General features: G+C 41.6%; 1 protein-coding gene across 2 annotated transcripts in view; it reads left to right on the forward strand.

The window, feature by feature from the left end:
* The first annotated feature begins 21,647 nt into the window (after positions 1-21,647).
* SLC16A10 (solute carrier family 16 member 10) overlaps positions 21,648-24,151 on the forward strand; it is a 114,426-nt gene continuing 111,922 nt past the window's right edge. The window contains exon 1 of one of the 2 annotated variants that reach the window (XM_045057920.1): positions 21,648-22,613. In XM_045057920.1, coding sequence (XP_044913855.1) covers positions 22,277-22,613 — 337 coding nt within the window. In that variant the 5' untranslated portion in view covers positions 21,648-22,276. The remainder of the gene's footprint in view (positions 22,614-24,151) is intronic. The other variant, XM_011282525.4, reaches the window with a different exon arrangement.

Below are 24,151 nucleotides of genomic sequence, written 5' to 3' on the forward strand. Positions count from 1 at the left end.
AAGCCTGGGATCATGACAAAAACTGAAATCAAGAGTTGGAAGTTCAACCAACTGAGCCACCCAGGTGCACCCTCCCTCTAGTGTATTTTTAATTTCAGTTATTGAGTTCTTCCTCTTTGATTGTTTCTTTTTTTATGTTTTCCATCTCTTTGTTCAGAATCTCACTGAGGTCCTCCACTCTTTTCTGAAGTTCCATGACTAAGTTTATGACCATTGGTATCTTACATATCTTCCTTTCCTTTAGCTCTCTTTCTGTGATTTTGCCCTGTTCTTTCATTTGAGACATGTTTCTCTGCCTCCTCATTTTGTTTAACTTTCTGTGTCTGTTTCTCTGTTTTAGGAAAGTCAGCTGTGCCTTCTGCTCTTGAATGTAGTTGCCTATGAAGAAGAGGTCTTATAGTAACCAGAACCTGGTGCTTAAGGAGAGTCTTCTATGTGTGTAGTGTGCATCCTATTATTGTGGCTGAGCTGCATTTGCCTTCAGTCCAGTCACCTGCAATGGCTCTCTTTGCCTATTGTGGGCAGGGTTTGGTCCCTGTGTTGTTAGCGTGCCAGTCTCGGGCCACCTTGTGCTTGAGTTGGGTCAGATAAGGCTTTTGCCAGAACTGTGGCAGCACTGAACCATAGGGTGCTCTCTCTGTTTTGTCTCCTGAGAAGCTATTATTGGTTGCTGAGGTCTGCGGTCAGACCAGTTGTCTGTCCCCAGCCCGCTGCTGGGACCACAGTCAAACTGGTATGTGTGGTTCTCTTCCTCTCTCCCTGGGTAGGAGGAGTCAGTTTGGGGTGATGCTGATCCCTGGTGGGGCTGCTTGCTGACAGCTGTGGTGCAAACTTTGGATGGACTCCTACCAAGGGTGTATTGGAGGGAACAAGTCCACAAGAGAATGCAGGGGCGAGACTGCAGTGTTAGCAAAGTTTGCATGTCTGCTATGTGAGGAGGTTGGCTGGAGGGAGCCAGTCCTCTTCCAGGGGGTGGGACACACTGTTAGGAAGCTAGGTGGAAAGTGTTGGCACTGTGATCTGTTGATTCTCACAGGTGTCCGTGTATCTAAGCTGGATGTGAGGAGGGAAATGATGCCTGCCAACTCTTGTGTTCTTGGAGAAGTCTCCCAAAGATCCCTGCCCCTTCCCCACAGGCCTCTAGATTAGGAAATAAATCTCCCTCCCATACACCCGAGGAATCTTTCAAACTGCTGCTTCTGTGCTGTATCTCAGCAGAGCTGTTTGTTGTCCTGTCTCTTTAAGGGTGGGGACTTGGTTTCCTGTTGCCCTCTGGCTCTCCCAGAGCTGAGCCCACTGATTTTTAAATTTCCAAGTGTTAAGCCCCACTGATTGTAAGAATTCATGAAGTTAGGCCTCTCTGGTTTTCAAAGCCAAATGTTATGGCAATTTCTCTTCCCAGTGTGGGTGCCCCCTACTTGGGATGGGTTCTACTCTCCCCTCTCCATGACCAGTGGATCCCTCCCTCGTGTGGACAGTCCTGTGGGTCTGTTTGGCTCCTGACCATGTCTTCCCCCTTCCTACCCTCTTCAGTGTGACCTTTTCTCTCCATTTAGCTGTGGAGACTGTGTTCTTCCAGTCTGTGAGTCATTTTATGGGTTATTTACATTGATGTGGGTGTTATCTAGGTGAATCCATGGGATGAGGTGAGCCTCGGATCCTCCTACTCTGCCATCTTCCCTGGAAGTTGACCATTGCCACTTTAGATGGGAAAGGTGCACTTGGTTTTCTTGGGGTCTTACCTGTCTTCAGGGCTTTTTTCAAGATGATGCCCTGAGAAGTTTTTAAATGTTGGGGTGATCTGGAAAGTATGTCAAAAACATAGGGAAAAAAAGGCTGTCTATTAGTGAGACTAGTAGATAATTGCTTGAACTCTTTTTAGCAATCCCTGGGCACAATCCACTTCCTGATTCTGTCTGTTGACCTCACCCTGAGCACTAACTGCACATCAGCTTAGCTTGTGGTTTCTACCATTGCTTTCTCTTTCTTTCTTTCTTTCTTTCTTTCTTTCTTTCTTTCTTTCTTTCTTTCTAAGTTTATTTGTTCATTTTGGGAGAGATAGAGGCAGCACAGGTAGGGAAGAGGCAGAGAGAGAGGGAAAGAGAGAATCCCAAGCAGGCTCCACATTGTCAGCACAGAACCCAATGTGGGGCTCGAACTCACAAACCATGAGATCATGACCTGCACCCAAATCAAGAGCCAGGTGCTCAACTGACTGAGCCACCCAGGCACCCCCACCATTGCTTTCTAGGTTTCTTGACTTGTTGCTTTCCAGGTTTCTAAATCTTACAAGGAAAATCTAGTTACACAGGTTTTTATCCCAATTAACATAATTCTACAGTAGGAAGACAAGTGACAAGAATTTGTATTATAATCCAATTGCCAAGCTCTTTATAGAAGTTGGTCAATTTTAAAAACAAACTAGAAGGTGCTTAGGTGGCACAGTCAGTTAAGTGTCTGACTCCTGATTTTGGCTCAGCTCGTGATCTCACGGTTCATGAGTTCGAGCCCCCCATCGGGCTCTGCACTGACAGTGCTGAGCCTGCTTAGGATTCTCTCTCTCTCCCTCTCTCTGCTCCTCCCCTACTCATGCTTTCTCTCTCTCTCAAAATAAATAAAGTTAAAAAAAAAACAGGCTAGAGGGGCATCTGGGTGGCTCAGTTGGTTGAGCTTCCGACTTGGCTCAGGTCATGATCTCGAGGTTTGTGGGTTTGAGCCTCATACTGGGCTCACTGCTGTCAGCACAGAGCCTATTTTGGATCCTCTGTCCCCTTCTCTCTGCCCCTCCCCTGCTTGCTCTCACTCTTAAAAATAAATAAACATTAAAAAATTTTAAAAATAAAAGAAAAATAAATTTATTTTTTATTTTAAATAAAATAAAAACAGACTAGAGTGGGTGTCCTCTCAACCAGAGATTTATAGCAGCTAATGGCAAGGGTCCTGGCCAAGGGACAAAGGTAGGAGTTTTAGGGACTTCTGGGGGCCTGGGGTTTGCCTCTGAGCATGATTAGGAGGTGTTGCTCTACAGGAGAGAAAGAAATGGATAGGAAAGAAAAAGCTTTTCCAAAGGAAGAAAGATTAAGGAGAAAAGTTAATGTTTGCCCATCCTATGAAAACAAAAAATGTTATAGGCCAGAGATATGAGGCCTTCTATATTCAGTCACTCCTTCATGGTCTCCTGCATTTATTCATCTATTCAGTGAATGTTCGGTACATTGTGCAGACAGTGAACTAAGTCCCAGATGATAGAAGGATGAGTGAGTCTTGGTTCTTGACTTTGGATAGGTCAAATTACATGACCAAATGTTATGGTGTTTGTGAAAGTGTCTTGTAAACAGCACAACACTATAATGTGTTGGTTATCCTATCAGTGCTTAATACAGTGACTGGTATGGAGCAGGTGCTCAAAATGGCTGTTGACTGAAGGAATAAGGTGAGGGGCTGAAACAACAAGCTGTGATATGTGAGAACCGGAGACTGTTGTGGTTGGAACCTAAAACGGGAATTGCGTGATTCAATAAAACACGAAACAGGTCTCCTTGATTATTCCGGAGACTGGGAACTCAATGTTCTTTTTTTTTTTTTAAATGTTTATTTATTTTTGAAGGAGAGAGAGACAGAGCATGAGCAGGGGAGGGGCAGAGAGAGAGGGAGACACAGAATCAGAAGCAGGCTCCAGGCTTCGAGCTGTCAGCACACAGCCCGATGTGGGGCTCGAACTCACAAGCTGTGAGATCATGACCTGAGCTGAAGTTGGACACTTAACCAACTGAGCCACCCAGGCGCCCCGGGAACTCAATGTTCTAATCCCTCCTCTTCTCATAACTATGTGACCTTGGGTGACTTAATCTTTCTGGGGTTGAGTCAAGGAGTACAATCAAAGTTCGGACTACCACCTTTGATGTGCTTTATTTGTGAATTGAGCTCCATCCTGAAGTTTGTTGAAGAAAGTAGCTGGAGTTAGAATAATACGTTACTGATTCTCAGTTGTAAATCCCTTCAAATCCCATGGAAGAAAACAGATAAAACTGTTGAACAAACATTTCCTTTTCTGTGTAGGAATGTGGTCATCTCAAACGGGAGCCACTGGTTAAATTATAACCTTACGCTGGTGCTTACGTTAGCTTCTGTCTTTCACCTGTTGACCTTCAGGAAGCTGCAATGAGGATTTAGTATCTAATTTGGAAATTAATTAGCTGGGCAAGTTTTGAGAGATTTATAATTTGTGCCAAATTAATTCCCTCAATTTCTTATATCATTAAATGACCATTAGCACATATAAATATAATAAATAGAAAGCTTTCAAAGGCTGTTTGACCATCAAAGCCTGTATCATTCTTCATTTGTGCCAGGTTAGAGAAGAATGCCCAGAGTGAAATGTGGCCAGAAACCACAGTGCAGAGAAATTTAACAGTTCTCCGAGTTCCAGAATGAGTCAGGGAGAGGAGCCAAAATTTAATCTTACAATCTCATAAGTGCTTTATGACTACAATTATTACTTGAAGCTATCAGGTGGCATAGACACGCACTAACTACTATTGTGGAAATTGAGTAGTACTTCTAAGTTTTCCAACAGAGATCATTTTGACAGTAGGTTTATCATAAGTGGTAAGGATCTATTTTCTATTAAAACATTATGATGTATTTCATTATATGATTAATAAATGTTCACTACTGAAAAGTTAGAAAGTGTGGATAAACAAAACAGGGGGGAAAACCCTCAAATTCCTATCCTGAAGGGAAAAACACACACATACTTTTTTAAAAAAAATGTTTATTTATTTTTAAGAGAGAGGGAGGGAGAGGGAGAGCGCAAGGGGGGAGGGGCAAAGAGAAGGGGAGACAGAGAATCCCAATCAAGCTACCTGCTGTCAGCGCAGAGCATGATGTGGGGCTCAAACCCATGAACTGTGAGATCATGACCTGAGCGGAAACCAAGAGGCAGACGCTCAACCTACTGAGCCAGCCAGGCGCCCTCACACATACTTCTTGAAATAAAAAAAATGGGATTATACTATTTGTAACTGGAAAAATACTCAGAACCTAAGATCAAAAGTCTACACTCATATTTCTGTACTAGGAGAAGCAGCACCTGGAAAGGAGTGAAGGTGGAGGCTGACTTAAAAATAAATTGTAGATACAAAGGAAAATGAAAACTTCGGGGAAAAAACACTAATCTCGAGGCATGTTTAATATATTGCTTCATATTATATTTGTATGGTATTACTTGAGGTCAGAGAACTTGAGTTCCTGATTTCCTGTGCTTTGTCCTCATAAGTGTTTTTTGAATTGTTTGCTGAGTAGTAATGTTCAAGTGTTCCATTTACTCTATTAGGTTATAGTAGTCTTTATTATAATCAAGAACCAAGTTTGTTGGGAGTCAGCCTGGCACAGTGCTTTGCAGTACTCAGCGTGCTCAATGAATATTTGTGGTTTTTTTTTTAATGTTTTTTATTTATTTCTGAGACAGAGACAGAGCATGAGTGGGGGAGGGGCAGAGAGAGAGGGAGACACAGAATTCGAAGCAGGCTCCAGGCTCAGAGCTGTCAGCACAGAGTCCGGTGCGGGGCTCGAACTCACGAACTGCGAGATCATGACCTGAGCCGAAGTCGGATGCTCAACTGACTCAGCCGCCCAGGCGCCCCTCAATGAATATTTGTTAAAGTGAATGTATGTGTTTAAATAATAGTTTCAATCGCTGTTTGAGAGGACAAGTCTAGGATGCTGAATTCACATGGAATTCATAGGTTTCACCTTTTTCTTTTTTAAAACATTTTTTAATGTTTATTTATTTTTGAGAGACAGAGCGCGAGAAGGGGAAGGGCAAAGAGAAAGGGAGACACAGAATCTGAAGCAGGTTCCAGGCTTTCAGCTGTCAGCACAGAACCCAACATGGGGCTCGAACCCATGAACTGGGAGATCATGACCTGAGCTGAAGTTGGACGCTTAACAACTGAGCCACCCAGGTGCCCCTCACAGGTCTTATCTTAACAAACTTCAGAATATTGATTTCTTAAGAGACTTAATTGACACACACAATGTACAAATTGACACTATGGCAGAGACTAAGTGCCACACTTCATAAAGCGTGCTAGAGTTTGTCTAGAATCCCAGACCATTTGGTTACTAAGAGAAAAATTTGCTTTATGGCGACAATGAATGAACTGATAACTTTTAGGAAAGATTTATGTCCTTTTACACAATGAAGAAAAAAAAAATAGGCCAAGAATACTAATTTGACAATTCCCCAGAAGAGAATGATAGTTTATTTCATAGGTAAGGGGAATTCCAGAGAAAAGGGAGTGACTTTTCATAGAGTCACTGAGCTAGCTAATGGTAGAGGTAGGACTAGAACCCGGGACCCCTGAATCCTGATTCATTGCATTTTCCACTACCATGCTCCCTAATAGCATATGTCCTACAAATACTGGATCAGTGACCTTAATTTGGAATACTTTCATATAATATTTTTAACTAAGAAATGCAAATGCTTACCACCCTTATGGTAGACGGAATGATGGCCTTCCATGGAGTCCACATCCTGATCTTAAGAACCTTGGGGATATGTTACCTTACATGGTAGAAAGGTTTTTTTGCAAATGTGATTAAGTATTTTGAGATGGAAGATTAGATTATCCTAAATTATCTGGAAGATCCAAAGTAATCACAAGAGTCCTTACAAGAGGAGTCAGGAATGTCAGTGTTAGAAAAGGAGATATGATCACAGAAGCCAAGGATTGGAGTGATGTCACCATGAGCCAAGGAATGCAGGCATCTTCTAGAAGTTGGAAGAGGAAAGGGACAGATTTTTTCCTGGAGGCTCCAGAAGGAGCCAGCCCTGATACCTTGATTTTAGGTCAGTAAGATTCATTTCCGATTTCTGATCTCCAAAGCTGTGAGAGAATCAATTTGTTTAAATCACTGGTATTTTAAGCCACCAAATTTGCGATAATTTGTTGTAGCAGTAATAGAAAACGAATACAGTCTTCATTTCACAATAGTTGTATTATTATTATTTTTTTCAATATATGAAGTTTATTGTCAAATTGGTTTCCATACAACACCCAGTGCTCATCCCAAAAGGTACCCTCCTCGATACCCATCACCCAGCCTCCCCTCCCTCCCTCCTCCCATCAACCCCCAGTTTGTTCTCAGTTTTTAAGAGTCTCTTATGCATTTTTTTTTATCATATTCTTGAAGAGCTGGAGGGTGGATAGGTAGCAGTGGAAGAAATCCTTTTGGCTCTGTGGGGTGGTTAAGTATTTTCCACTTCAGGGTTTCAAAAGGTAGTGTTTTGTATTATATTTATCTGTTTTTGTCCTTCCCGTTATCATATTCTTTCTACTGCTATCTAAGCAAACTTATTAGGTCACTTACTGAGTCAGGGAGAGTCAAAATTGAAGCTTCTATTTGTGTCTTTTATCACAGACCTCTTACAAATATCTCATTCTTTCACCCCATCCCAATTCTTTCTTTTTCTTTTTCTCACAATCCCCTTTTCCTCATGCACTTTCTTTTCTGTCCCCCTATTCCATTTAATTGAAGTTAAATTGCTTACTCATCCCCCTTCTTCCTCTCGGTTTCTCTGGAGCCTTCTGTCACCGTCATATTCCTTTTTTTTTTTTTTTTTTTTTAAGCCCAATGTGTGTCTCAAACTCATGACCCTGAGATCAAGAGTTGCATGCTCTATTGACTGAGCCAGCCAGGCACCCCTCACTGTATTATATGCTTGAGTTTCTACCTGATTTTGCTCAAAATAGTCTAGACACTCCCTACTTTACCTGGGCTTTCCAGAATTTCTCACCCATAGGCTGAAAACCAATCAGAGGAGTCAGAGATTCTCAGAGTTTAAGGAGGTTTCAAAGATCATCAATTCCAACTACCCACTTATGTTTAAATTCATACCTTCTCCCTGATGTGCATGACAAATAACTTCCTTTCTTCCATCAGTTTTTTTTTTTTTAATATCTGTGTGGCAGGCATATGCTCAACCTTTGCTTGAACACCCCCAGGATGGAGAGCTCACTCCTCTATGAGGCAGTCCATTCTGTCTTTGGGATGGACTGACAGGGAAGCTCTGGCACGGAGGAAGTTTCTCCTTCTGTTGAGCCAGAATCTTTTCTCCTCTAACTCTGACCCATGGGTTTAATTCTATTCCTCAAGTCATGGAACAATATTAATTTTTTTATATAACAGTCCTTCAATATTTAAAGATAATCTTCACATTTACACTGGGTTTTCCTCTTGTCAGACTAAACTTCTCTGTTTCTTTGAATTCCTTGCCAAATGATGTCTTTTAGCTTTGTGGTTATGTTCTGTTTTTTTCTTTTCCCTCTTTGTCTGTGTTTGATTTGAAAAGGAATGCCCAGGACTGACTGAAAGAATCAGAGAGGAACGGTACTATCACCATGCTCATCAGATCAGTGCTGCCCAGCAGAAGTTTCTGTTATGATGGAAAAAATGTTCTATTTCTCTGCTGTCCAATATGGTAGTCACTAGCCACATGTAGTTATTGGGCATCTGAACTGTGATTAATGAGCATGAGGAACTGAATTTTAAATTTTATTTAGCTTTAATTATTTAAAGTTTAAATGGCTCTTAAAATAGAGGAAATTTGTCTCTATACATAAGACAGGAGAAGTAATAGGAAGTTCTGAGGGAGGGCCGTGATGAGAATCACAAGGGCTGGAGTCTTGTCACTATCATGACTTTGATGTATGTGTGTTCATGGAAGAGTCAAAACACAGTCATTTTCCTTTTTCCTAGCATCAGTTTTTCACTTGTAAGGTGAGAGCATTGGATTGGATCAGTGTTTTTCAAACCTCAAATCTGAATTCATTAGTAGGTTTTAAAATCAATTTAGAATTTTCACTGGCAGATTGTGAAAATTAATAAAGGGAAACCTTATTTAAAATGGAATCAGGAGGGGTGCCTGGGTGGCTCAGTTGGTTGAGCGTCTGACTGCGGCTCTGGTCATGGTCTCGCAGTTTGTGAGTTCGAGCCCCATGTCGGGCTCTGTGCTGACAGCTCGGAGCCTGGAACCTGCTTCAGATTCGGTGTCTCCCCCTCTCTCTGCTCCCCCTCCACTCATACTGTCTCCCTCTCTCTCTCTCTCTCTCTCTCTCAAAAACAAATAAACATTAAAAAAAATTTTTAAATAATAAAAATAAATAAATAAAATGGAGTCAGGAGACCAGCAGAAGTTCTCCCACCCTACCACTCCTCCTCAGCTCCTTGGGTCAGCAGACCCAAGAAGAAGAAACCTGTGCTTAACTACCCCAGCAGGTGGGAAGCAGTTTTTCCCTTGCCCAACCAATGAGAGATTGCCTCACCTCAGCCAGTGAAAAGCCACCACGCTTCAAAATCCCAGTTTACTCCAATGGACTCTTTGTTTATAATAGCCCCTCCCAACTCCCCCCTTTCCTCTCTAAAAGTGTCTCTCTTCTTTGTTCCCTGGACTTGCCAATGGTTTTGCCATAGCTTGTATGTCCCAAATTGCAAATTCTCTCCTATCCCTGAGTAAGGCCATTTGCTGGTAAAAATAACTGGCTGTTTTATTTTTAAGATTAGCAAAGCTTTTTAAAAGATGAAATAAAAGAGATCAGAATGTGCTGTTGTACTTTGTAAAGTAAATATTGTTTTGTTAAACTTTTGTTCCAATTTGTGTGTGCGTGTGTGTGTGTGTGTGTGTGTGTGTACTATTACATTAAACGTGTTTCTAACTGGATCACAGTAAAAAATGTTTTAAAAACATAGGAATTCATGACTGCTGAGGTTCCTTTAGCCTGGTATTTTTGGTTTCTCTGTGTCTGCAAAAAGTATTCCTTGGGGCTTTACCTTCATGGTGAGGTCGGAGAATACGTTTCCATGATGTCATCCCACACCCTCAACCCAAGCAAGCAAGTCTCTGTACTGAGACTGTGACAGACACAGGCAACTCAGAAGGTGAGAAGAGGCTGAGGTATAACTGGGAGCCATATTGTTAAACAATGCCGATTCCATGACATCTTGAGGGTTTTAATATACATGGACAGGATTTCTTGCACATTGTAGCCCCTTTGGTTTCACTATAATGCTTAGAAGAGATTCTTTCTTGGGGTGCGTGGATGGTTCAGTCGGTTAGGCTTCCGACTCTTGTTTTTGGCTCAGGTCACGATCTCACAGTTCATGAGTTTGAGCCCCACTTCAGGCTCTGCTCTGACAGAGCAGAGCCTGCTTGGGATTCTCTGTCTCCCTCTCTCTCTCTGCCCCTTCTCTGCTTGCTCTCTCTCTCTCTCTCTCTCTCTCTCTCTCTCTAAATAAATAAATAAATAAATAAATAAAACATTAAAAAAAAGATATTCTTGCTTTAAGCAGGAAGTTGTACAAAATAATAGGATCCCCTCTCTAGAGGATTACCTCTAGATAATCCTCTAGATTATGTATGATTCCATGAATACAAAATTTCAATAAATACTCATAACTAAGGACACTCCTCTAATATCAATAATGACATCAGTCCCTCTGCAATGAGGCATAGGTCACAGAGCTTATTATCCCACTCCATCTCAACAGTCCTGGGGTCTTAGGTTGGCAGCTTTTGAGAGGGCAAGCCTGGGCTTGAGTTCAAATCTCTTTCCTCCAAAACTGTCTAGAATTCTACTGTACCACATGCAGAGGGATTATTGTTATCAAATTTAAGTGATCAAATATGTTTTTTCTTCTCATGTCAGTAAATGTAATTCTACTGAGTACAATTCAACAAACATTAGCAGGGCCTGTGCTAAAGGTGGGATGCTGCACTCAAGAGATTTTTGTTGAGCACCCATACTTTGGGGACACTTGGTATAGATGAACTAGGCATGGGAGAACAGGCCACCACTAGGGCACACTCCTAAATTTAGGAAAGAAGGAAAGAAAGAAAGAAAGAAAGAAAGAAAGAAAGAAAGAAAGAAAGAAAGAAAGAAAGAAAGAAAGAAAAGAAAGAAGAAAGAAAAGAAAGAAAGAAAGAAAAGAAAGAAAGAAAGAAAGAAAGAAAGAAAGAAAGAAAGAAAGAAAGAAAGAAAGAAAGAAAGAAAGAAAGAAAAAGTAAAAGGAAGGAAGGAAGGAAGGAAGGAAGGAAGGAAGGAAAAGGGGGGGAAGAATGGGTTTCCCCAATCATCTTTTATGATACTAAAATATACCTATGATAAGCTGTCGCATGACTGAGGTAATGCTGTCATACTGGAAGGATGGAATATGTTAGGTGAGTGAATCGGGTTAGATGCTGAGGGATTGTATTTGGGTCTCCAGCACTGACCTGCAGGTAAGCTCTTGAAAGCAAATGACCAGAACAAGGTCATTCAGATGGTGAAGTGACAGAAGCTCATTTTCTAATTCCAAGTGTTCTTGCTATGATAGCCTGTGTGTTCTGTAGTGGAGTTAGGGGGCATAAGGGTAGCATAGGCTTGAACATTTTCTCTGAAGATTATTCAACCTTCTTAACCTGGCGTAGGATCTCCTAACAGCCTTTGGGTAGTAATAGGTTTTGTCATGCAGATTTTTCCCTCTGGGAAAACAAGACGCTGTGCAAAACCATTAGAATATCCAAGTTGGCCTGAAAGTATATGAAATTACATTTAAAAACTATATCCTAGGTTCTTAATTAGTTTTACTGTGGATTTAGTTAGACTGACTCACTCTCTAAAAGACAAATGACCCCGGTGAGGGGAAATAATTGAATTCTGGAACACAGAGTTGAAGACCAGACTCTGGACCTACATTGCACCCCCAAGGTACAGGTGTTCAGACTCTAGCCTGAGCAGTGTCCAGTGAACCCCAGGCCAGTCTCTGTCCTGTCCTGTAGAACACCATAGCACAGAGTTTGAGAAGCCTGTTGGAACAGTTAACAGTATAAACATTGATGCAAAATATTTTGCTTTATAAAATATACATAAAACCCAAAAATATCTGGAGACAAATCATGGTGTTAAAAGTTGTTACATTAGGGACACCTGGGTGGCTCAGTCGGTTGAGCAGCCTACTCTTGGTTTTGGCTCAGGTTATCATCTCATGGTTTGTGGGATCGAGCCCCTCGTGGGGCTCCACACTTACAGCATGGAGCCTGCTTGGGATTCTCTTTGTCTCCCTCCCTCTCTCTCTCTGCCCCTCCCCCACTCATACTCACTAACTCTCTCTCAATAAACAAACAAATAAACAAACAAACAAACAGAGTGTCTGGGTGGCTCAGTCGGTTAAGCATTCCACTTCGGCTCAGGTCATGATGTCACAATTTGTGGGTTTGAGCCCCGCATTGGGTTCTGTGCTGACAGCTCAGAGCCTGGAGCCTGCTTTGGATTCTGTGACTCCCTTTCTCTCTGCCCCGCCCCAGCTTGCACTCTGTCTCTCTCTTTCAAAAATAAATAAACATTAAAAACATGTTTTTAAATCTTTAATAAATAAACAAAAAAGATGTATTAGAAAAAAAGGAAATGTTAGTTATTTTCAATTAGAAATGTAAAATGGGTAAATGAAAACCACAGTTAAAACTTATCCACTTTAAGCAAATGGTTCTCTATCAGAAATAAAAAAAAGAAACTTATCCACTTAAGTTGCAGAATTAGGATCACAAGGGCTGGAGTCTTGTCACTATCATGGCTTTGATGTATGTGTGTTCATGGAATAGTCAAAACACAGTCATTTTCCTTTTTCCTAGCATCAGTTTTTCACTTGTAAGGTGAGGGGCCATAGGACGGCAGGCATAGAGCTGTTTATTTTTTTTTTTTAATTTTTTTTCAACGTTTATTTATTTTTGGGACAGAGAGAGACAGAGCATGAACGGGGGAGGGGCAGAGAGAGAGGGAGACACAGAATCGGAAACAGGCTCCAGGCTCTGAGCCATCAGCCCAGAGCCTGACGCGGGGCTCGAACTCACGGACCGCGAGATCGTGACCTGGCTGAAGTCGGACGCTTAATCGACTGCGCCACCCAGGCGCCCCCATAGAGCTGTTTATACCTGTTCTTGAAATACGGAGCAGGTCTTAAGCCTGGAGAGTAGAAATTGGGCAGAGATAGGGTAGAGGATGAATTGGTGGAGGCAGAGATTTTTGGCAACAAGACTAATTAGAAGGTCACTGTGATGGTCCACGTGAAATGAGAAGGAGTCATTAGGGAGCCAGCAGCTAGATGGAAGGCAGGGGGCCAGTCAGAAGACCTTCTGGAGTTGGAATTGGCTGGATTATATTTGAGGGAACTAGGTGTTCTTCCAGCTGGAGTAAGAATCCAATTTACATGAGATTTATTAATAGGGGGAAAAAAAGCTAAGTTTTATTATGTGCACATGGAGGCCCAGTAATGAAAATGAGACCCAAAGAAATGACCGGGTCAGGTAGTTGTTTTTTTGTTTTTTTTTTTTTTTTTGCGAGGAATTTACAGGATAAAGAAAACAGGTGTTTGGGATCTTTAATTAGTAAGGAATTCTAAGTGGAATTTGGGCTGAGGCAGTGGATTAGTAACAAGGTTTGCTTCTCTGGCTTCTGAACTTTAAAGTACCTGTCTCTGGTGATACGGATTTTTTTTGTTGTTGTTTTTTACTTCTTAGTATAGGGAGGGGATTTTTCTTTTTTTAAGTTTTTTTATTAAAAATTTTTTTAATGCTTATTTATTTTTGCGAGAGAGACAGAGCGTGAGTGGGGGAGGGACAAAGAGAACAGGAAATGCAGAATCCAAAGAAGGCTCCAGGCTCTGACCTGCCAGCACAGAGCTTGACGCAGGGCTCGAACCCATGAACTGAGAGATCATGACCTGAGCGGAAGTCGGACGCTTAACCGACTGAGCCACCCAGGTGCCCCAGGGAGAGTATTTTTCATATGGGAGATTTATTTCCTGCTTTCAGAGAGAGAGAGAGAGAGAGAAAGGGATAGGAGGGTCTAAGTGTTCTTACTCCGGCTATTTCCCAAGTAGTTCCAATTCAAAATAATCAATATGTCACAGGGGTACATTTGGGGACAGCCTGCCCTGGGCCCCTACCTAGGGAAAAGGGATATAAAGGAGGAGCCCCAGCTAATTAGCCGGTTTGGAGAAGATTAGGGGGATTCTAGGGGAAGAGCAGATTGAAGGGATTTTTAAAAGAGGTGAGGAAGTGGAAGTCAGAGAGTTAATCCATTGTCACTTATAAAGTGCAGTTTTAAGCATCAAAATCCTCATTTATCACTTGTGCAAGTCAATATTGAAGAATCTCTATGCATATGTTTTTAATCAAAACATTCACAATAAAATGTCTAGGTTGTGTGTGTGTGTGTGTGTGTGTGTGTGTGTGTGTGTGTGGGTGTGTTTAAATTTGATTTTATTGTAGCAGTTCACTAATACTCCATCTTCTCCCAAATAATCACCATGATAGTACTATTCCTATTTTGTGATTTGGAGAATAGACACTTAGAAAGATTAGGCATTAGAATTTGTCCATAGCCACAAAAGCGGTAGAAAGCTACTGTTGGCCACTAGATTTAAAACAGTAATTAAAATGGTATCAAAGCAGGTATTATGTACTGGATTACATAGAACATAGCTGGAAATCCATGACCGCATAACTTAGTAATTTAGTATTTAGTATATTCAGTTCAACTCAGATGTTTAAAGAGTATTTATGCTGAACTGGACTAGATGGAGAACATTTCTTGGAGAGTGGAAAGTGTTAATGTTTAGCTAAAAAATGAGACTCTCCTAAATAGGAAAGAATGGCATCTCAGGATACAGTGAGGAGTCAAGTAAGGATACTTTAATAAGTAGTTTATAAATAATAAGTCTGGGGCGCCTGGGTGGCTCAGCCAGTTGAGCGTCCGACTTCGGCTCAGGTCATGATCTCGTGGTCTGTGAGTTCAAGCCCCGCGTCGGGCTCTGTGCTGACAGCTCGGAGCCTGGAGCCCACTTCGGATTCTGTGTCTCCCTCTCTCTCTGCCCCTCCCCTGCTCATGCTCTGTCTCTCTCTCTGTCTCTGTCAGAAATAAATAAAAATTTAAAAAGTTTTTATAAATAATAGGTTTAATACAAACTACAGGTGAAAAGGCCTTACTGTGAAGTTACTGCTGGCATTTAGAGTTAAAGAACATATTGTTCTTTATATGTTGTTCAAATATATTTTATCGGTTATATATATATATTTTACTGAGAGAGAGAGTGTGAGCAGGGGAGTGAAGCAGGGGGAGAGAGAAAGAATCTTAAGCAGGCTCCACACTCAGCACAGAGCCTGACACGGGGCTCTATGCCATGACTCTGGGATCAAGACATGAGCCAAAATCAACAGTCAGATGTTCAACCAACTGAGCCACCAGGTACCCTGTGTTTTATGTTTTATAAATCCTTCTATCTCATGATCACAAAGTGCTTAATAAATAGGAACCCATTAAGGAATATACCATTATTATGAAGTAGTTATATATAAACAGTTTCATATTTTCAGATGGAGAAGGTGAGGCAAGAAGTCAACGTATACAATGTAAGTTAGTGGCAGGTTTGGATGTAGAAATAGAACATAGTTTCTCTTCACACCCAAAACTTTGCTTCAGTAGGTGGCTTATTGGCATTTATAAGTTAAAAGCTTTCTTGTAAAAAACATTCAAATAAGAAAATCTGATTTAAGTTTCCCCCTTTGATATAGCAAAACAAAATGCTAAACACAAACTTGCCTGATTTAATACGATTTCAGCCCAGAATCCAATTTGGGGTCTAGAATATCTTTTTTTTTTTTTTTTTTTTAATTTTTTTTTTCAACATTTATTTGTTTTTGGGACAGAGAGAGACAGAGCATGAACGGGGGAGCGGCAGAGAGAGAGGGAGACACAGAATCGGAAACAGGCTCCAGGCTCTGAGCCATCAGCCCAGAGCCTGACGCGGGGCTCGAACTCACGGACCGCGAGATCGTGACCTGGCTGAAGTCGGACGCTTAACCGACTGCGCCTGGGGTCTAGAATATCTTTTCCAAAGAGCATGGAAACCTAAAATAACTCTTGATTTTTAATGTTTAAGGCACCTTATTATTTTTAAAGTGTTTTATTTTTTCATTTCACATCATGACATCTTTTCTTTCACCAACTTAGAAATTTGAGAAAGGCAAAGGAAAGCCGTGAAGGTGAAGGCAAAGCCAACTTGTGGCTTAACTAGAATGGAACTTCTGTTTTTATTGGTAAACTTCAGTATACGCCCTTCACTCAGACCATAGTCTAGAAGAATACTTTGCCCTGAGTAAATGAACCAATTGTTCCAAACAGATCTAGTTAGTAATGGGAGAGAGAGATTTTGTATCAGATTATTATTAAAAAAAAATTTTTTTTAATGTTTATTTTTGAAAGGGAGAGAGACAGAGTGTGAGCAGGGAAGGGGCAGAGAGAGAGGGAGACACAATCTGAAGCAGGCTTCAGACTCTGAGCTGTCAGCACAGAACCTGATGTGGGGCTCGAACTCATGAACCATATCCTGACCTGCGCCGAAGTTGCACACTTACCCAACTGAGTCACCCAGGCACCCCGTATCAGATTATTATTATTTTTTTATATTAAAAATTTTTTTAATGTTTTTATTTATTTCTGAGACAGAGAGAGACAGAGCATGAGCAGGGAAGGGGCAGAGAGAGAGGCAGACACAGAATCGGAAGCAGGCTCTAGGCTCTGAGCCATCAGCCCAGAGCCCGACGCGGGGCTTGAACTCACAGACTGCGAGATCATGCCCTGAGCCGAAGTCGGATGCTCAACTGACTGAGCCACCCAGGCGCCCCTTAATTATTTTTTTAATTGAAGTATAATTGACATACTATATCCTATTGGTTCCAGGTGTGCATTATAATGATTCAATATTATTATACATTATGAATGACCTACACCATAAGTCTTGTTACCATCTGTCACCATGCAGTTATTATAACATTACTATCTTCCCTATGCTATACATTACATCATCATGACTTACTTGTATTATAACTGGAAGTTTGTACCTCTTAATTCCCTTCACCTATTTCTGCCATTCTCCAACCCCCAACTGCTCCCCACCCTGATAATAACAATTTGTTTCTCCCATCTACAAGTGTGTTTCTGTTTTGTTTTGTTTGTTCACTTATTTTTAGGTTTCACATATACGTGAAATAATATAGTATTTTTATTTCTCTGTATGGCTTATTTCACCTAGCATAGTACCCTCTAGGTCCATTTATGTTGTTGCAAATGGTAAGATTCATTTTTTTTCGTGGCTGAGTAATATTCCATTACATCGATATATTACAACTTTTTTACCCATTCAGCTATTGATGGACATTTAGGTTGCTTCCATCACATAGGGATGCATATATCTTTTTGAATCGATGTTTTTGTTTTCTTTGGATAAATATTTAGAAGTGGAGTTGCTAGATTGTATGGTAGTTCTATTTTTAATTTTTTGAGGAATCTCCATACTGTTTTCCATAGTGGCTGTACCAATTTACATTCTAACCAACAGTGTATGACGGTTCCCTTTTCTCCACATCGTTGCCAACACTTATTGTCTTTTTGATAATAGACAGTCTGATAGATGTGAGGTGATATCTCATTGTGGTTTTGATTTGCATTTCCTTGATTAGTGATTAGTGATGTTGACCATCTTTTCATGTGTCTGTTGGCCACCTGTGTATCTTCACTGGAAAAATGTATATTCAAGTCCTCTGCCCATTTTTAAATTGGGTTATGTGTTTTTTTGGTATTAACTTGTACAAATTCTTTATATATTTTGGATATTAACTCCTTAGTGGATGTATGATTTACAAATATCTTGTAATAGGGTTCCCTTTTCATTTTGTTGATGGTTTACTTCATTGTGCAAAAGGTTTTCAGTTTGATGTAACAATTTTATCTTTCTTTTTCTTTTTCATTTGAGAGAGAGAGAGAGAAAGAGTGTGGGAGAGGGGGAGAGAGAGAGAGAGAGAGAGAGAGAGAGAGAGAGAGAGAGAGAGAGAGAGAGAGAGAGAGAATCTTAAGCAGGCTCTATGCTCAGTGCAGAGCCCCACATGGGTCTTGATCCCGTGACTCTGGGATCATGACCTGAGCTGAAATCAAGAGTTGGATGCTCAACTGACTGAGCCACACAGTTGCCCCAGTTTGAGGTAATTCTATTTGTTTATTTTAGCTTTCGTTGCCCTGCCTGAGGAGATGGGTCCAAAATATATTGCTAAACTAATGTCAAAGAACATTTTCTTCTAGGACTTTTATGATTTCAGGTCCTATACTTAGATCTTTAATCCACACTGAGCTTATTTTTATATATGGTGTAAGATAGGGTCCAGTTTTTTTCTTTTGTATGTAACTGTTCAGTTTTCCTAACACCATTAATTGAAGAGACTGTTTTTTCCCTATTGTATATTCTTGCCTCATTTATCATAGATTAATTGAACTTTATGTGACCTTTCTGGGCTTTCTATTCTATTCTATTAATCTATGTGTCTGTTTTTGTGCCAGTATCCTACTGTTTTGATTACTATAGCTTTGTAGTATAGTTTGAAATGAGAGAGCTTTGTGCTTCTTTCTCATGATTGCTTTGGCTATTCAGCATGTTTTTAGTTCCATACTAAGTATGGAGTATTTGTTCTAGTTCTATGAAAAATGCCATTGGTATTTTGATGGAGATTGCATTGAATCTGTAGATTGTTTTGGGTAGTATGTACATTTTAACAATATTCTTTCATTCTACGAGCATGGAATATCTTCCCATTTATTTGTGTTGTAGACTTTGTATTGGATTTTGTAAGGGGTGCATTTTGTGAGTTAGGGAAACAGTGAGTGGTGGAAAATAAATTTCTCTTTAAGGAATAGACAACATAATAGTTGAGGACAAGGATGTCTAAGCTCCTAAATTCAAATATTTTCATATTTTAATTTCCTAACCTGATATATTTGTGATTAAATAAAGGTTGTGTTTATAAAAATGTAAACATCCATTTAAATCGCTCGATTCTGAGTCCCTAGACAGAAACAATGATGTCATCAATAGTAATAATAATGGTAGTAACTGCTAACATTTCCTAAGAACTTGCTGTGCACCAGTCACCATGCTAAGTGGTCTGTGGGCATTAACTTTTTAATCCCTTAAGTCAGAGCTATTCCTAAATCAATCTGCATGAAAAATGTCAAACTTTAATCTGAAAATAAAGTACACTATATAATGCTTAGAAATAATGTTATGTATATGGTATGTGTAACAATTATATATAAAGTAAAACTTAAACTGTATCATATTTAATACATTGCTATGTACTCATGTATGTATTTTTACAAGAATGGGTTCATGATACATAAACTTTTAAAAAACTTTAGGGGTGCCTGGCTGGCTCAGCCGGTATAGCATATGACTCTTTTTTTTTTTCTGAATGTTTATTTATTTTTGAGACAGAGAGAGAGAGAGCATGAATGGGGGAGGGTCAGAGAGAGAGGGAGACACAGAATCTGAAGCAGACTCCAGGCTCTGAGCTGTCAGCACAGAGCCCGACATGGGGCTTGAACTCACAGACCGTGAGGTCATGACCTGAGCTGAAGTTGGACGCTTAACCGACTGAGCCACCCAGGCGCCCCTTTCTTTCTTTCTTTCTTTCTTTCTTTCTTTCTTTCTTTCTTTCTTTCTTTCTTTCTTTCTTTCTTTCTCTTTCTTTCTTTCTTTCTTTTTTAGCATATGACTCTTGATCTCAGGGTCATGAAATCAAGCTCCACACTGAGTCTAGAGCTTAAAGATTTTTTTAAAATACATTTTATATTTAGAAGTGTTTTAGAGTTATAGAAAAATTGCAAAGATAGTACAGAGTTCCCATCCCTTTTCACCCTCTTCACCCATTTTCTCCTATTATTAACATCTTAATTCACATTCCACACTCATTACAATTAATAAGCCAATATTAATAATTAACTGAAGTCTGTATTTTATTCAGATTTCCTTATTTATTATTTATTTATTTATTTATTTATTTATTTATTTATTTATTTAGAGGGAGAGAGAACAAGGGCGCCTGAGTGGGGTAGGGGCAGAGGGAGAGGGAGAGAGAGAATCCCAAGCAGACTCTATGTGCAGCATGGAGCCAGATGTGGGGTGCAATCTCATGAATTGTGAGATCATGACCTGAGGTGAAATCAAGAGTCGGACACTCAACCAACTGAGCCATCCTTCCCCTAGATTTCCTTAGTTTTTTCCTAATGTCCTTTTGCTGTTCCAGGATCCCATCTAGGATGCCACATTACATTTAGTTATTCAGCTGCCTTCAGTTCCTCTTGGATGTGACAGTTTCGCAGACTTTCCTTGTTTTTCATGACCTTAACAGTATTGACAAGTACTTGTCAGTTGTTTTATAGAATGTCCCTCAGTTGGGATTTGTTTAGTATTTAAAAAAATTTTTTTTAAAGTTTATTTATTTACTTTGAGAGAGACAGAGAGAGTGAGTGGGGGAGGGACAGAGAGAGGAGGTGGGGCAGAGGATCTGAAGTAGGTTTTGCGCTGACAGCAGAGACCCAGGGTCTCAAATCAGGAATCATGACCTGAGCCACAGTCAGACTCTTCACTGACTGAGCCATCCAGGCACTGCTGTCTGGTTGTTTTTTTTTTTTTTTTTTTTTAATGATTAGACTGGGATTATGGGTCTTGAGAGGAAGACTTAATATACTTAATCATTTGCTTATATCGATATTGACTCATGGATATTTACTTTATATTTTGCATTCTAATCCATGCCTTTTTAAAAATGTACTTTCATGGCTAAGTAAAATGTGGATAGCTTTCGAAGTCAACAGAGGTGAACAACATTTAGAGGTTATGCAGTATGTATTTAATCAACCCGCCACTTTTTCCTTATTTCCAACAATGCTGAAATAACATCCTTGTGCGTTCATTTTTGTGCACTTGTGTGACTATTTTTAGTGTATTATTCTAACCCCATCTCTAAGACACATTCATTATACCTGAGCTATGTTCCCTTTCTTCAACTATACACTGCGTTCTGTAGCTTAGGCGGTTTTCTCTACCGAGAATGCTCTTCTGCTATCTTTGCCCACTCAATTTCCCTATTTGATTCAGGGCTCAGCTCCAAGGCATCTTGCTGTAGAAGCTCTTCTGTAGTGTTTTGAAGAGAATTTTATGGTTCCATCCCACTTCTCTTTGTTGTGTATGTATTATAATACTCACCATCTGAGCCTCCTGTTTTATCCCAGGGCAGTTTATTAATGGGCAGAAGAAGAAGTGAGATAATCACACTCATCTGTGTACTCCATTGCAGTGATGAGCCCATAAAATAACTAGTATATTTTGACTTTGAAGCGAAGAAACTGAGTAACTGACAAATTTAACTGTGCTCAATTTCATGGCTATTCTTCCCTTCTTTCGCATATATTGTTGTTGCTACATGCTTCAGGGAGTTGAATATAGGTGCTAGTTTTTGTTTAAAGTGCAAATAACTGTGCTGTAGTTTAAATGTAATGTTTTCCAGCTGTCTGTCAAAAATGTTACTGGAAGGCTTTGGTATTACAGTGTCTTACAAAATGGGCATTTTAATGTGCCAAGTATTTATAGGAAATCGTATATGAAAGCAGGAGAAATGAAACGATTACATAAGGCCCCTTATACTTCTGACTTTCTTTTAAGTAAGCAGGGGGCGTTATGTACCCTAAATATTACGGTTAGTAATAAGAGGTGCATGTCAAAAAGCAAAACAAAAACAAAGCAAAGAGACAATGTTAGTTTGGTTGTGACGCTGTCAGCTGAGGCTAAAGATCTCATACTGCTTTGTGATGACACACCCAGACTGCACTTAGGAAGATTCGCGCCCCTTCCTTTAATACTTGGAGACGAGGTAACCCACACATCCGTGACCCCCTAACTAGGTTGGAGGAGGCCTTGCCGCAGGCGCGCGCGCACAGACCGCCACCCGCGGACACCTGGCTCCGGGCTCAGCCAGGCGGGGGGCCCCGCCTCCGATCTACCGAAGCCCAATCATCTGGAGAGTCTGGGGTACGTCCCGCGCCGGCCACGCCCCCAGCCTGCGGGGCGGGGGGCGTCTTTAAGAGCCGGCCGGCGGGCCCCCGACGCAGTAGGGGGTGCGGGGCTGTGGGCAGGAGGCCTGAGTGCTGTGCTCTGGGGTGCCGGCTCGCCTCCGCCTTCCTCCTCGCGGCAGCCTCCGTGCCCTGCGCCGCCGTCCCACCGGGGGCTCCACCGCCCTCTCCTCGGCCTCACCAGCCCGCCGGCCGGGCGCTCGGCGGCTCCTCCGTGAGCCCGCCGGGAACTCGCACCCCTCGCGCTCCCCTGGCTCCTGAGGGGGCCGCCTCGGGCCATGGTGCCCTTCCCCGAGGAGCCCGCCGCCGCCGCGCGGGGGACGAGCGAGGCGCAGCCGCCGGGCCCCGCGCCCACTGGGGCAGCTCCGCTGCCGGGCCCGGGACCCTCGGACGGCCCCGAGGCGGTCGTCGAGAAGGTGGAGGTAGAGCTGGCGGGACCGGCGGGCGCTGAGCCCCCTCAGCCTCCCGAGGGCGGCTGGGGCTGGCTGGTGATGCTGGCGGCCATGTGGTGCAACGGGTCGGTGTTCGGCATCCAGAACGCCTGCGGGGTGCTCTTCGTGTCCATGCTGAAGACCTTTGGGTCCACGGACGATGACAAGATGGTCTTCAAGACAGGTGAGGCGCGGAGCCGGCCGGGGCCAGCCCGGGGTAGGGGGAGACCGGGCATGGGGCCCCTGAGCGCATCCCGCGTGCGGAGTGTGCCCGCGCCGGCTTGTGCGCCTCGGTGGGTCCCTGTGTGTGGGAGAGCGTGAGAGAGGTGGGTCTGTCCCATCGCAAATGCAGCCTATCGCTCCAGGGGCCTCGGTGTGCCTGGCTTTGTAGTGAATACAGATTTGGGCACAGTGTGTTTGGAAACAAGCCGCAGAACTTATTTCCCAATAAGCAAGAGTAGGGTTTAAGAGTCTACGTATACTTTCCTCTTAATTGTCGAGAGCAAACAGAACCTTCCAAACCCAACGACACCGCACTGTGATTTTTGCAGTCTCTCATGCGACCGTGACCGTTGGGTTTTCGTTCCTGTGCCTCCGGGGCTGCAGAGGGGCGTGTGTGCTGAGGGGAGGCACGGTTGGCGAGATTAAAGAGATTTATTCCAAGGTCAAGGGGAGTTCCCCAAGGGAGCTCTGCCAAGAGCCCTGGTTTCGTGGTTTGTTTGTTTGTTTGCTTGTTTTGGGGGGGGGGGCACTGTGTGCTAAATATAGAAAGCATAGGAGGCAGCCAGATCAGGGACTGGGAGGAGGAAGGTGAAGGGTTGCCCTTTCCTGCTGTGTTGTCATATTTAACCATATACTAGACTAGATGAAAAAGTGCAGACTCAACATTTTTTTTTTCCCTGTAGAGACTTATAATGTGATCTCTTGACAGGCAAAAAACAAGTCCAAGACCTTTTGTATATAACTCTTTTACATACATTATTGTACTTCAACCTGCAAGGCAGGTGTTATCAGCCTTATTTAGGAGAGAAAACTGAAGCTTGGTAAAATAGTGTCTTCGTGAGTAGCAGAATGGAGATAGAACACACATCTTATGACTTAAAGGGCTAAGGGATTTCCATGACTAAATAAGGCTCCTCCCTGCCATTTGAGGAACTTTATATGATTAATAGTCTTTTTTTAAACCTTAATTTTCTATTTTTAGTGACTGTTCCTTAGGACTTTAGTGTGCATACAAAGAACATGCAAGAGACTGTTGTAACAAATTCTAAGGCAGAGGTAATGTTGGGAGTTTTAAAACCTTTTATAAATACTATTGTACTGTATGTATCATTCTGCAGTGTGCTTTTCTTCTACTCTGCATTGTTTGCAATTTATCCACATAATATCTCAACTTGAACTGGTAGCTTAAATTCTTTACATTTTAGCTCCAGGTTTTCCATTGTATGAATATATTATACTTTACTAATGCATTCTCCCTTTAATAAACGTTTAGATTACTTCCAAACTTAATATAAACAATGCTGCAATGAATATTCTTGTACACTGTCTCTTTGCATATGTGATAATGCACCATATTTAATCTGGAATTTCTGTTCCTTAAACAGTAGCTCTTGAACTACTGTGTTACGCAGGTCACAGGGCTAGTAATAGGCTAATGTAATATCCTATACTTATTTTTATGGAAGGCAACTGTTGAAAGTCTAGCAGGATTGATATGCA

Source organism: Felis catus, chromosome B2 (assembly GCF_018350175.1).
Source record: "Felis catus isolate Fca126 chromosome B2, F.catus_Fca126_mat1.0, whole genome shotgun sequence".
Taxonomy (NCBI): domain Eukaryota; kingdom Metazoa; phylum Chordata; class Mammalia; order Carnivora; family Felidae; genus Felis; species Felis catus.